Genomic DNA, 14,116 nt, shown 5'->3' on the forward strand with positions numbered 1-14,116 from the left:
AATGGAAAACTACAGCAACCCACTTCCAATATGACTGCAAACGGCCCAGACCCTTCAGGAAGGAAGGTTTGGCTCACTCCACCAGGCAAAGAGCCACAGTCAGCCTAAGTGCTTGCTGAGGGCAAAGAGAATACAGAATGGGTGGTGGAAGAAAGTACTTCTAAATGCCAGCTATGACCATGTGACCAGTTGCAGAAACAAAAACTGTAATTGCTTTTAGTATTTCTTCCTTGTTTTGTTATATGTGTATGTGTATAAATACATACATAGACACATATACATACATATATGTATACATGCACATACATACATACACACACATACATATATATAAAACCCTGTTGCAGCCAAGTTGATTCTGATTCATAGCAACCCTGTAAGACAGACTGGAACTGCCCCTGTAGGGTTTCCAAGCAGTGCCTGGTATATTCAAACTGCTGATCTTTTGGTTGGCAGCCAATTTCTTAACCACTGTGCCACCAAGGCTCCCTCTCTCTCTCTGTGTATGTACGTATATATACATATATATGTAGCAATTAACTTTGTTTTCTTCCCTCCCTTATTCCATTACTTATGAAATATAAGGTGGAATATAAGATGTAACGGGGCTAATGCGTTTCGGTTGTACACATGTTAGTTGTATTATGTTACATGTAATATGTTTTTTCTTAGAGATTATGATATGGTTTAAGGAGATGTGTACCACTGTCAAGTTGATGAGAGGTGGACTGTGATGGTTAAGGTTAAGTGTTCCCTTTGCTAGGCCATGATTCTCAGTGATTCAGTAGATATGTAATTATTGTCCATGATGTGATCTGTTGTGAGCAGCCAATCAGCTGAAAATGGAGTTACGTTGAGGGTGTGGATTGCATCAAATATATATGGATGTTCTGGCAGAGTTCTTTCCCTCTTGATCCTACCTCTGACTCATCATCTTCGAATATCTGGTTCTTGGGATGTGAGATAGTAGCCTGCCATCTGGCCCACTGATTTTGGGTTTTTCAGCCCCTGCAAACATGTGGGCAGATGCCTCCAGCCTGATGCCTGACCAATAGATTTAGAACTTGCCAGCAATCACCACTGTGTGAGCCATTTCACTGGTTTTGCTCCTCTAGATAACCCAGTCGACGGCAGTGGGCAGTGGGTACATAACCCAGAGTTTTGATTTTCTGACTTGTAAAAGAAGTATAGGCTAGGTTGACTGAAGTTGGTCTCAAAATGCTTGTAGACATTGATTTCTTCAGCTCAGTAATTATTAGCTCTTAACTTCTAGGTTACTTTATTATTTAGTTTTATTTATTTTGGTGAAAATATACAGAGCCAACATACCCTATTTCAACAGTTTCTACATGTACAATTCCGTGACATGGGATACATTCTTCAAATTGTACCACCATTCAACTATACTTTTCCACATTAGGATTTCAACGTATTATTTTAGGGGACACAACTGAATCCATCACAGGCGAGAACCCTCCTTTTTATGCATTTAAATCAAGTTTTCAGTAACTTGTTCTGAAATCAATTTTCATGGTCCTCTGGAAGTGAGTGCAAATGTTATCTACAAGTGCATAGCTTCAACTTACACACCAAAGGACTGTCTGTTTTGAATGTCATGATTTTTACACATTCAGATTCTGCCCACCATGGACTCTTCCCTTTGTGTCATTTGTCATCATATTGTTCTGTTTTGATTTTCTCTCCTGACAACCTGGTCATATAAGACATGTTCTATGTCAGTGACTATCCTTGTGACATCTCTGGAGATGTAGAATCTAGTCTTAGAATTATGATTAAGGTCCCAATGAGTTTAATTATGGTAGAGCCACCGTTGGTGTTCTACCCATTGAATGACTCAACAATATGTGTTGTAGTTCATATGTTAATAAACTATCCACAGACATTTGCCCTTACCACAGACAGTGTTTGTCTACTTGAGTATTTACATGACTGGCTTTTTCAGGAATTGAAATGATGAACTCAAAGCATAACAAAATATGGGTATGAAATTATTCTTCATCCTTCAGGCAAACCAAAGTTCATCTATGCTGTATGAAGCCAGGCCAATATAACAAATTGAGAATCAAAATGTTGTGAAGGCTTTTTCACTATTTCCCTTCCAAAACACAAACTGTAAAATATTCATCTAAATAATTCATGATATTTTTTTTCACAGAATTGACTCATTTTTAAACTTCGTATTAGTTGTTTCACATTTGTTTTTACAATCGAGTTCAGGCTTCTTTTGGTTTCAGGCCATCTTTTTTTTAAATAATTTTTATTCTGCTTTAAGTGAAAGTTTACAAATCAAGTCAGTCTGTCACATATAAGTTTATATACACCTTACTCCATACTCTTAATCTCCCCCTAATGAGTCAGCCCACTCCCTCCTTCCAGTCTCTCCTTTCGTGACTGTTTTGCCAGTTTCTAACCCTCTCTACCTTCCCATCTCCCCTTCAGACAGGAGATGCCAACACAGTCTCAAGTGTCCACCTGATACAAGTAGCTCACTCTTCATCAGCATCTCTCTCCTACCCATTGTCCAGTCCCTTCCATGTCTGATGAGTTGTCTTCAGGAATGGTTCCTTTCCTGGGCCAAAAGAAGGTTTGGGGACCGTGACCACCAGGATTCTTCTGGTCTCAGTCAGACCATTAAGTATGGTCTTTTTATGAGAATTTGGGGTCTGCATTCCACTGTTCTCCTGCTCCCTCAGGGGTTCTCTGTTGTGCTCCCTGTCAGGACAGTCGTTGGTTGTGGCCGGGCACCATCTAGTTCTTCTGGTCTCAGAATGATGTAGGTCTCTGGTTCATGTGGCCTTTTCTGTCTCTTGGGCTCATAGTTATTGTGGGACCTTGGTGTTCTTCATTCTCCTTTGATCCAGGTGGGTTGAGACCAATTGATGCATCTTAGATGGTTGCTTGATAGCATTTAAGACCCCAGGCGCCACACTTCAAAGTGGGATGCAGAATGTTTTCATAATAGAATTTACTTTGCCGATTGACTTAGAAGTCCCCTTAAGCCATAGTCCCCAAACCCCGACCCTCGCTCTGCTGACCTTTGAAGCATTCAGTTTATCCCGGAAACTTCTTTGCTTTTGGTCCAGTCCAGTTGAGCTGACCTTCCATGTATTGAGTATTGTCCTTCCCTTCACCTAAAGTAGTTCTTATCTACTACCTAATCAGTAAATAACCCTCTCCCACCCTTTCTCCCTCCCCCCCTCATAACCACAAAAGATTGTGTTCTTCTCAGTTTATACTATTTTTCAAGATCTTATAATAGTGGCCTTATACAATATCTGTCCTTTTGCATCTGACTAATTTCACTCAGCATAATGCCTCCCAGGTTCCTCCATGTTATGAAATGTTTCACAGATTCCTCACTGTTCTTTATCGATGCATAGTATTCCATTGTGGGACTACACCATAATTTATTTAACCATTCATCCGTTGATGGACACCTTGGTTGCTTCCAGCTTTTTGCTATTGTAAACAGTGCTGCAATAAACATGGGTGTGCCTATATCTGTTCGTGTAAAGGCTCTTATTTCTCTAGGGTATATTCCGAGCAGTGGGATTTCTGGGTTGTATGGTAGTTCTATTTCTAACTTTTTAAGAAAATGCCAGATAGATTTCCAAAGTGGTTGTACCATTTTACATTCCCACCAGCAGTGTATAAGAATTCCAATCTCTCCACAGCCTCTCCAACATTTACTGTTTTCTGTTTTTTTGATTAATTCCAGCTTTGTTGGAGTGAGATGGAATCTCATTGTAGTTTTAATTTGCATTTCTCTAATGGCTAATGATCGAGAGCATTTTCTCATGTATCTGTTAGCCGCCTGAATATCTTCTTTAGTGAAGTGGGTGTTCATATCCTTTGCCCACTTCTTGATTGGGTTGTTTGTCTTTTTGTGGTTGAGTTTTGACAGAATCATATAGATTTTAGAGATCAGGTGCTGGTCGGAGATGTCATAGCTGAAAATTTTTTCCCAATCTGTAGGTGGTCTCTTTACTCTCTTCATGAAGTCTTTAGATGAGCATAGGTGTTTGATTTTTGGGAGCTCTCAGTTATCTGGTTTCTCTTCTTTTTAGTAATATTTTGTATTCTGTTTATGCCTTGTATTAGGACTCCTAACATTGTCCCTATTTTTTCTTCCATGATCTTTATCGTTTTAGTCTTTATGTTTAGGTCTTTGATCCACTTGGAGTTAGTTTTTGTGCATGGTGTGAGGTATGGGTCCTGTTTCATTTTTTTGCAAATGGATATCCAGTTCTGCCAGCACCATTTGTTAAAAAGACTATCTTTTCCCCAATTAACTGACACTGGGCCTTTGTCAAATATCAGCTGCTCATATGTGGATGGATTTATATCTGGGTTCTCAATTCTGTTCCATTGGTCTATGTGCCTGTTGTTGTACCAGTACCAGGCTGTTTTTACTACTGTGGCTGTATAATAGGTTCTGAAATCAGGTAGAGTGAGGCCTCTCACTTTCTTCTTCTTTTTCAGTAATGCTTTACTTATCCGGGTCTTCTTTCCCTTCCATATGAAGTTGGTGATTTGTTTCTCCATCACATTAAAAAATGTCATTGGAATTTGGATCGGAAGTACATTGTATATATAGATGGCTTTGGGTAGAATAGACATTTTTACTATGTTCACTCTTCCTATCCATGAGCAATTTATGTTTTTCAACTTATGTAGGTCCCTTCTAGTTTCTTGCACTAGTACTTTGTATTTTTCTTTGTATAGGTCTTTTACATCTTTGGTAAGATTTATTCCTAAGTATTTTATCTTCTTGGGGGCTACTGTGAATGGTATTGATTTGGTGATTTCCTCTTTGATGTTCTTTTTGTTGATGTAGAGGAATCCAAGTGATTTTTGTATGTTTATTTTATAACCTGAGACTCTGCCAAACTCTTGTATTAGTTTTAGTAGTTTTCTGGAGGATTCCTTAGGGTTTTCTGTGTATAAGATCATGTCATCTGCAAATAGAGATAATTTGACTTCTTCCTTGCCAATCCGGATGCCCTTTATTTCTTTGTCTAGCCTAATTGCTCTGGCTAGGACCTTTAGCACAATATTGAATAAGAACGGTGATAAAGGGCATCCTTGTCTGGTTCCCGTTCTCAAGGGAAATGGTTTCAGGTTCTTTCCATTTAGAGTGATGTTGGTGTTGGCTTTGTATAGATGCCCTTTATTATGTTGGGGAATTTTCCTTCAATTTCTAGTTTGCTGAGAGTTTTTTATCATGAATGGGTGTTGGACTTTGTCAAATGCCTTTTCTGCATCAATTGATAAGATCATGTGGTTTTTGTCTTTTGTTTTATTTATATGGTGGATTACATTAATGGTTTTTCTAATAGTAAACCACTCTTGCATACCTGGTATAAATCCCACTTGGTCGTGGTGAATTCTTTTTGGATATGTTGTTGAATTCTATTGGCTAGAATTTTGTTGAGGATTTTTGCATCTATGTTCACGAGGGATATAGGTCTGTAATTTTCTTTTTTGTGGTGTCTTTACCTGGTTTTGGGATCAGGGATATGGTGGCTTCATAGAATGAGTTAGGTAGTATTCCATCCTTTTCTATGCTTTGAAATACCTTTAGTAGTAGTGGTGTTAACTCTTCTCTGAAAGTTTGGTAGAACTCTGCAGTGAAGTCGTCCAGGCCAGGGCTTTTTTTTGTTGGGAGTTTTTTGATTACCGTTTCAATCTCTTTTTTTGTTATGGCTCTATTTAGTTGTTCTACTTCTGATTGTGTTAGTTTAGGTAGGTAGTGTTTTTCCAGGAATTCATCCATTTCTTCTAGGTTTGCAAATTTGTTAGAATACAATTTTTTGTAATAATCTGATATGATTCTTTTTATTTCAGTTGGGTCCGTTGTGTTATGGCCCATCTCGTTTCTTATTCGGGTTTTTTGTTTCCTTTCCTGTATTTCTTTGTCAGTCGGGCCAATGGTTTATCAATTTTGTTAATTTTTTCAAAGAACCAGCTTTTGGCTTTGTTAATTCTTTCAATTGTTTTTCTGTTCTCTAATTCATTTAGTTCAGCTCTAATTTTTATTATTTGTTTTCTTCTTGTGCCTGATGGATTCCTTTGTTGCTCGCTTTCTATTTTTTCAAGTTGTAGGGACACTTCTCTGATTTTGGCTCTTTCTTTTTTATGTACGTGTGCATTTATCGATTTAAATCGACCTCTGAGCGCTGCTTTTGCTGTGTCCCAGCAGTTTTGATAGGAAGTGTTTTCATTCTCGTTGCATTCTATGAATTTCTTTATTCCCTCCTTAATGTCTTCTATAACCCAGTCTTTATTCAGCAGGGTATTGTTCAGTTTCCAAGTACTTGATTTCTTTTCCCTGATTTTTCTGTTATTGATTTCCACTTTATGGCCTTGTGGTCTGAGAAGATGTTTTGTAATATTTCGATGTTTTGGATTCTGCAAAGGTTTGTTTTATGACCTAATATGTAGTCTATTCTAGAGAATGTTTCATGTGTGCTAGAAAAAAAAGTATACTTTGCAGCCGTTGGGTGGAGTGTTCTTTATAAGTCAATGAGGTCAAGTTGGTTGATTGTAGCAATTAGGTCTTCCGTGTCTCTGTTGAGCTTCTTACTCGTAGTCCTATCCTTCTCCGAAAGTGGCATGTTGAAGTCTCCTACTATAATTGTGGAGGTGTCTATCTCACTTTTCAGTTCTGTTAAAGTTTGTTTTATGTATCTTGCAGCCCTGTCATTGGGTGCATGAATATTTAATGTGGTTATATCTTCCTGGTCAAATTGTCCCTTTAATCATTATGTAGTGTCCTTCTTTATCCTTTGTGGTGGATTTAACTTTAAAGTCTATTTTGTCAGAAATTTATATTGTTACTCTTGCTCTTTTTTACTCGTTGTTTGCTTGATATATATTTTTTCATCCTTTGAGTTTTAGTTTGTTTGTGTCTCTAAGCCTAAGGTGTGTCTCTTGTAGGTAGCATAGAGATGGATTGTGTTTCTTTATCCAGTCTGAGACTCTCTGTCTCTTTATCAGTGCATTTAGTCCACTTACATTCAGTGTAATTATACATAAGTATGTTTTTAGTGCTGTCATTTTGATGCCTTTTTGTGTGTGTTGTTGACAATTTCATTTTTCCACTTACTTTTTTCTGCTGAGACATTTTTCTTTGTAAATTGTGTGTTTCTCATTTTCTTAGTAGGTGAATTTATGTTTGCTGAACTGTTATGTTTTTCTTGGTTTTTATTTTGAGTTATGGAGTTGTTAGACCTCTTTGTGGTTACCTTAATATTTACCCCTATTTTCCTAAGTAAAAACCTAACTCGTATCGTCCTATACTATCTTGTTTTCCTCTCCTTATGGCAGTTCTATGCCTCCTGTATTAAGTTCCTCTTTCTGATTACTGTGATCTTTTACATAATGACTTCAATGATTCCCTGTTTTGAGCATTTTTTTCTTTTTAAAATTAATCTTAATTCGTTTTTGTGATTTCCCTATTTGAGCTGATATCTGGATATTCTGTTCTGTGACCTTGTGTGGTGCTGGTATCTGATATTCTTGATTTTCTGACCAATTTCCTTTAGTATTTCTTGTAGCTTTGGTTTGTTTTTTTTGCAAATTCTGTAAGCTGTGTTTATCGGTAAATGTTTTAATTTCACCTTCATATTTGAGAGAGAGTTTTGCTGGATATATGATCCTTGGCTGGCAGTGTTTCTCCTTCAGTGCTCTATGTATGTCATCCCATTGCCTTCTTGACTGCATGGTTTCTGCTGAGTAGTCTGAACTTATTGATTCTCCTTTGTAGGAGACCTTTCTTTTATCCCTGGCTGCTTTTAAATTTTTCTCTTTATCTTTGGTTTTGGCAAGTTTGATGATAGTATGTCTTGGTTGTTTTCTTTTTGGATCAATCTTATATGGGGTTCGATGAGCATCTTGGATAGATATCCTTTCGTCTTTCATGATGTTAGGGAAGTTTTCTGCCAACAGACCTTCAGTTATTCTCTCTGTATTTTCTGTTATGCCACCCTGTTCTGGATCTCCAATCACATGAAGTTATTCTTCTTGATAGAGTCCCACATGATTCTTAGGGTTTCTTCATTTTTTTTTAATTCTTTTATCTGATTTTTCTTCAACTATATTGGTGTCAATTGCCTTGTCCTCTATTTCCTCCATTCTGCATTCCGATTGCTCGATTCTGCTCCTCTGACTTTCTATTGAGTTCTCTAATTCTGTCTTTTTACTGTTAATCTTTTGGATTTCTGGATGCTGTCTCTCTATGGATTCTTGCAGCTTATTAATTTTTCCACTATGTTCTTGGATAATCTTTTTGAGTTCTTCAACTGCTTTATCAGTGTGTTCCTTGGCTTTTTCTGTAGATTGCCATATTTATTTTCTGAGGTCATCCCTGATGTCTTGAAGCATTCTGTATATTAGTTTGTTATATTCTGCATCTGGCAATTCCAGGATTGTATCTTCATTTGGGAAAGATTTTGATTCTTTAATTTGGGGATTTAGAGAAGCAGTCATGGTCTGCTTCTTTATGTGATTTGATATCAACTGCTGCCTCTGAGCCATTTATAAGATATTGGATTGATTTATTTTATATTTGCTCACTGAGTCTTATCTTGTTTTGTTTTCTTTCAATATATGTAGATGGACTACTAGATTGTGCCGTCTCGATTGTTGTAGCCCTTGAATCACTTATGTCCTATTACCAGCTGGTTTGGGCTCTTACCAGATATTTAAGCCTAAGAGTCCATTCACTATTCTTGAGTAGAATCTGATTTTGGGTCACCAAGTGTGTGGTGCAGACTGTCACCTCTCCACCTAGAGGAGTAGTGGTGATAGTTGTGTGCACCAGATTCTAGTAGCAGCAGGGGATCACACTCCAGGGGGGCAGGATGCTGACAGGCTTCCCCCAAGTGCCAGTGAGGTAGTTGTGTCTCTATTCCCAAAGCACTTTGGAGTGTAGGCTCTGCAGCTGTACCTTAGGCACCCAATTCATGTACCTCTACTGATTTGTAGGTGTCACCATCCTCAGACCCCTATGGCAGGAGGCTAGGTGGTATGGGTGGAGCTTCAGTCCTCAGTTCCCTGTTGAGAGTCAGTGAGGGCTCTGTTTAATATGCAGAGATATCAGGCCTGGGAAATTTGTCTTTCCAGTAATCTGCTAAAACAAATACAGTTAGATCCCTATCAGAAATGCCTTTGCATTTTAATAGCCACCTTGTTCCCTGTAGGGATGAGAGCCCAATACCGTGGATCTCATATGCTTGGCTGGAGCTGGTTCTGTATTTTTAGTCCAATTTCGGAAAGTCAGGGAAGGATTTTTGGTCCCTGGGTTTTTTGTAGCTGCTTCTCTCAGGCCAGGAGAATGGGTTAGGAAAAGAGAATAACAAAAACAAAAAACCCAAAGAGCACTTCACTCTCTGGCTCAGGAAATTCCAATGTTAATGAAGCCACCTGGGAAGAAGAGGGAAGGGATCAGATAGATAGGAGAGAGTAACACCCCAGAATATAGACAAAGTTACTTATCTTGCTTGGCGATGACTGTTTTATCTGAGATTCCCGAGGGTTGTGTAGCCTGTGTGCATTGGCTTGGTTGAGATTGTCCCCAAGGGTCAGGCTCGGGTCTTCTGCTTGTGCTGTCTCAGAAGCCATGGTCAGTTCCTCTTCTCTGAGTCCAAAGCCCAGTGCCAAGGTTTCCCAGCTGGGACGCCACACTCCAGGCTCCAAAACCAGTCGCTGACTCCTGGTGACTTCTCCTCCTGTCAGCCGTGTTGCTGCGCTGCCTGCGTGCACTGGCTGGGCTTCCCCTGAGGTCACTTCTGGGGGCTAGGGCTGTGACCTGTGTTTGTGCCATCTCAGGATGCCGTGCTCAGCTCCCTTGCGCCCAGTTCAAAGCCTGGCACCCAGGTTTTCTGACTGGGATGCTGGCTCCAGGCTTCGAAAACAGTCACTGCTTCCCCTTGGTTGTTCTTTCTCAGTCTCTGTCACTCAGGTCAACTCTTTAGATCTGTGTTTGATGGTCAGGGTTCGTAGATTGTCATATATGTGATTGATTCACTTGTTTTTCTGAGACTTTGTTGCAAGAGGGATCCGAGGTAGCTTCTACCTAGTCATCCATCTTGGGCCCCCCTCAGGTTTCAGGCCATTTTTGATATCCATCTTGAAAATATCAACAATTTAAAAGGTATCATTTTTCTGAACATCTGAGATGAGACAGACTTCTTGAAGCATGGAAATAGTTGGTCACATGGAAGCATTTCTTGATCCAGATATGGTGCATGTACCATCTTACTCTCTGTGTTCACAGAGATGACATCAGGGCATGAAGATATTATCTTTTAGGACACAGGAGAAGCACCACAATCCAGAATTTGTGCTGAATGACTGTCTCATTATGCAGGTAACTGAGGACGTGTTTTTGTACATAGGAGTCTTCACTAGGCTTTAGATTATGCAAGAGCACATTGGTAGTGTGACTTGGAATGTCGAAGACTTTTGAAAATTCTTCTATGTGATTCCGATAGTCAGGTGTGTTAGAGATATTTTTTGGTCAATAAAATATATGAGTTTTGACTCAATTCTGTAATTTTCCCTTGGATATTTTCATCCTATAAAGACCCAGAGTACATTTACTTTCTCTAACATTAGTGTTCTTAGAAACTAATTTAAGGGTAAGTATTTGGGGGCTATTTTAATGGGCAGAGATTTGTAAATATCATTGTAGGATGAACTGTAGTGTTCTGAAGCATTGCTTGTTAATACTTGAATTCTTAGAAAGTGATGCAAGAACCTAAAGTGCTATTATGCAAGCAAGCTATCACTTTAATTTGTAGGAAAGATAGGCTGGGTAAGAAAAAAAAGTGTAATGAACCATTAGATTTAGCAAGGTGAGGGTGTTTTTTATGAAGAAGAAAAGACAGTTGGGTTGCTCACTTGAAAGAGATGTAGAGTTGGGGAATAGATTATTTAACCAAAGGAGATATTATACTGTATAAATTTGTGGACAGAATAATGCAAAACAGAGAGGAAAACTAATGATGTAGAATGGAGGGGACAGTTACAGGAGCACTGTTTTGAGTGCAATAAAGACTATGGAACCTACTGCACATGCAGAAGGCTTGGCCATACTTAGAAACACAGACAATCCATATATTGTGAAGAGGAGGTCAGGCAGAATTATGAAGTCTGATACTGAAGTCAATGTCGATAGAGACTTAGAGAGTATCTGAATATCATCCCTAGGATCACTTTAAGAGAGAAAAGAGCTGGTGAATATCAATAATATTTTGACATAATTTTTTTGAATTTGTGCAGTTTTCTTTGTTTTGAAATCTGCCTTCTCATCATTTCATTCTTTCACATACATCACCAGCATAAATGTAACCTGTTTATAACAACAACAAAAATGTTCCCTTCCATATTTTTCCTATACTTATATAATCATATACAAACATTTATAAACTGATGAATTTATATTTTTATTTTTGTTTTATGATAATATATTATGGGTAGTTTTATGCTCATTTCTCTCTTACTCAACAGTACTTTGTAGGAATTTCTCTAATGGTACCAGCATAGTTCTAATTCATTCTTTCAAATGCATTATTCCATTTAATGGATTTTTTTTTTTTTTTTAGATATATTCAACCACTTCTCTATTTAATGGAATTCACTTAAATTGTTTTTCTTTCATGTTTGTTATTTAATGCCATTATAGATAATGCAGCAAAAATATACCATGAGTATATTCTAGGTACTGTTGCCTTACTTCCCATGAATAGGTTTTAAAGAGTGTAACTGTTGTGACGAAAAGTAAATGCATTTTTGTTTTCGATAGAGATGGCTAGATAAATATTATAAAATTAACATTTTTACTAGCAATGGAAGAGAAGGCCCTTTTCTCTGTTTTTGCCAGTTATAGCTGTTAATATTTTTTAAAAGCTTTTTTGTCAATGTAATGGGTGTAGAGTGATATCTGTTATTTTATTTTACGTTTCACTATTTATAGGTCAGTTTCAGCATCCTATCATATGTTTGTTGGCCATTTGGATGTGCTCTTCTTTTAATCACTTGTTTATATCCTTTGCCATTAGGTTGTTTCTCTTTTTCTGGTTAACTAGTTAGAATTATTTTAGACATATTTTCTATTAGGTGTTCGTCTTTTTGTGATTAACTAATTAGAATTACTTGTCTATTTTAGACATATTTTCTGCCAAGGTATTTTTGTCTATAGACTGTGTTTATTGTATATTTAAAAATCCTTTTAAAATTTTTGAAATATGTCTAATTGGGATTTCAGTTAATAGTTAGGAAGATTTTTCTATTCCTAGAATGTAGAAAATAATTTATTTTACTGACTTGAAAATAAATATAAATTGTACTTTATTTTAGCATTAAATCTTAACGGGATTTCTATTTTATTTTTGTTTATTGTACTAGCTATAGATACAATTTTATTTTCTTCCAGATGTAAATTAGTATGACAGTCCCAATATTTAATAACCTCTACTTTTTCCATGCATATTTGTAATTTGCCTCTCGATTAGTCTACCATCACTAAAGTCAGGGACCATGTTTTAATAAATCCTTGCAGTCTTATCATCTGGGACAGTGATGGAGCCTGGTAAATCATTAAGCCTATTTGTTGAATGAATAAACAAGTTAACTGGAGATTTCAAAAAGTCACTACTCATCATATGTTTACAGGTAAATTCCTTCCGAACTCTGAAATAAGGATACACAGAAGAACATATGGAACAAAGGAACAATGTGACTGAATTTGTCCTCTTGGGCCTCACTCAGAATCTCCAGAGTCAGAAAATATTTTTTGTTTTGTTCTTGTTCATCTACATTGTGACAATGGTGGGCAACGTCCTCATTGTTGTGACTGTGGTGGTCAGCCCACTACTAGATGCCCCTATGTACTTCTTTCTTGGCTACTTATCATTTATGGATGCTGTTTATTCTACTACAGTTACCCCAAACATGATTATAGACTTACTCTATGGGAAGAAAACATTTTCTTTCCAAGCTTGCATGACTCAGCTTTTTATAGGACACTTATTTGGTGGTGCTGAGGTTTTACTTCTGGTGGTCATGGCTTGTGACCACTACATGGCTATCTGTAAACCCCTGCATTATATGATGATCATGAGCCAACGGGTATGTGCTCTGCTGCTGTTGGTGGCCTGCATTGGAGGTTTTGTGCATGCTGTAGTTCAGCTTCTCTTTGTTTACAACCTTCCCTTCTGTGGCCCCAATGTCATAGACCACTTCATCTGTGACATGTACCCCTTATTAAAACTTGCCTGCACTGACACCTATATCATTGGTCTCACTGTGGTTGCCAATGATGGGGCAATATGTGTGGTCATTTTTACGGTGTTACTCATCTCCTATGGAGTCATTCTACATTCCCTGAAGAATCTTAGTCAGGAAGGGAGGCGCAAAGCCTTATCCACCTGTGGCTCCCACATCACTGTAGTGGCCCTCTTCTTTATCCCTTGTATTTTTATGTATGTGAGACCTCCCTCCACCTTACCAAAAGATAAAATTTTGACTGTATTTTGCACTGTCATCACTCTTATGTTGAACCCCTTAATCTATACTCTGAGAAATGCAGAGATGAAAAACGCCATGAAGAAGATCTGGACCAGAAAACACAAATGATCTGGAAGATAAATGCATCATCTACTTTCAATTAAAAACTCCTCCTTCAGAAATGCCCTGTGTAATTATAAGTGTGGTAAAACTTTCTTCCCATTTAGTAACTTATAAATGATTAAAAATATTTATTATGTGTATACTTCCAATGACTAGTTTTGTTCAAAATATATTTTTAAGATTTTCATTTCTTGACAAATACGAGTCATTTTGGGGGGGCATAAAACGGTTCCATTGAGGCTATAGATTTATACTCTATGTGATGAGTTATACTACAGTTAATACCAGAAATTTATTTTAGTTGATGGAAAATTTTCTGATGTCTCTTTCTTAAGTACATTTAAACCTTTTTCAGAATTAATAGGTCTCATTTCACAATAATAAAATAAGATGTAAAAACATGATTCAACCCTCCCGTCATGGATTTAATTGTGTCCTAGAAAAATGTGTGTCGACTTGA

At 37.5% G+C, this 14,116-nt stretch overlaps 1 protein-coding gene across 1 annotated transcript; it reads left to right on the forward strand.

The window, feature by feature from the left end:
• Positions 1-12,744: 12,744 nt before the first annotated feature.
• Positions 12,745-13,662, forward strand: LOC126079833 (olfactory receptor 4A15-like). The gene has a single exon (XM_049891202.1). The coding sequence runs from the start codon at positions 12,745-12,747 to the stop codon at positions 13,660-13,662; it is 918 nt and encodes a 305-aa protein (XP_049747159.1).
• Positions 13,663-14,116: the final 454 nt, after the last annotated feature.

This window comes from Elephas maximus, chromosome 7, assembly GCF_024166365.1.
Source record: "Elephas maximus indicus isolate mEleMax1 chromosome 7, mEleMax1 primary haplotype, whole genome shotgun sequence".
Classification (NCBI taxonomy): Eukaryota; Metazoa; Chordata; class Mammalia; order Proboscidea; family Elephantidae; genus Elephas; species Elephas maximus.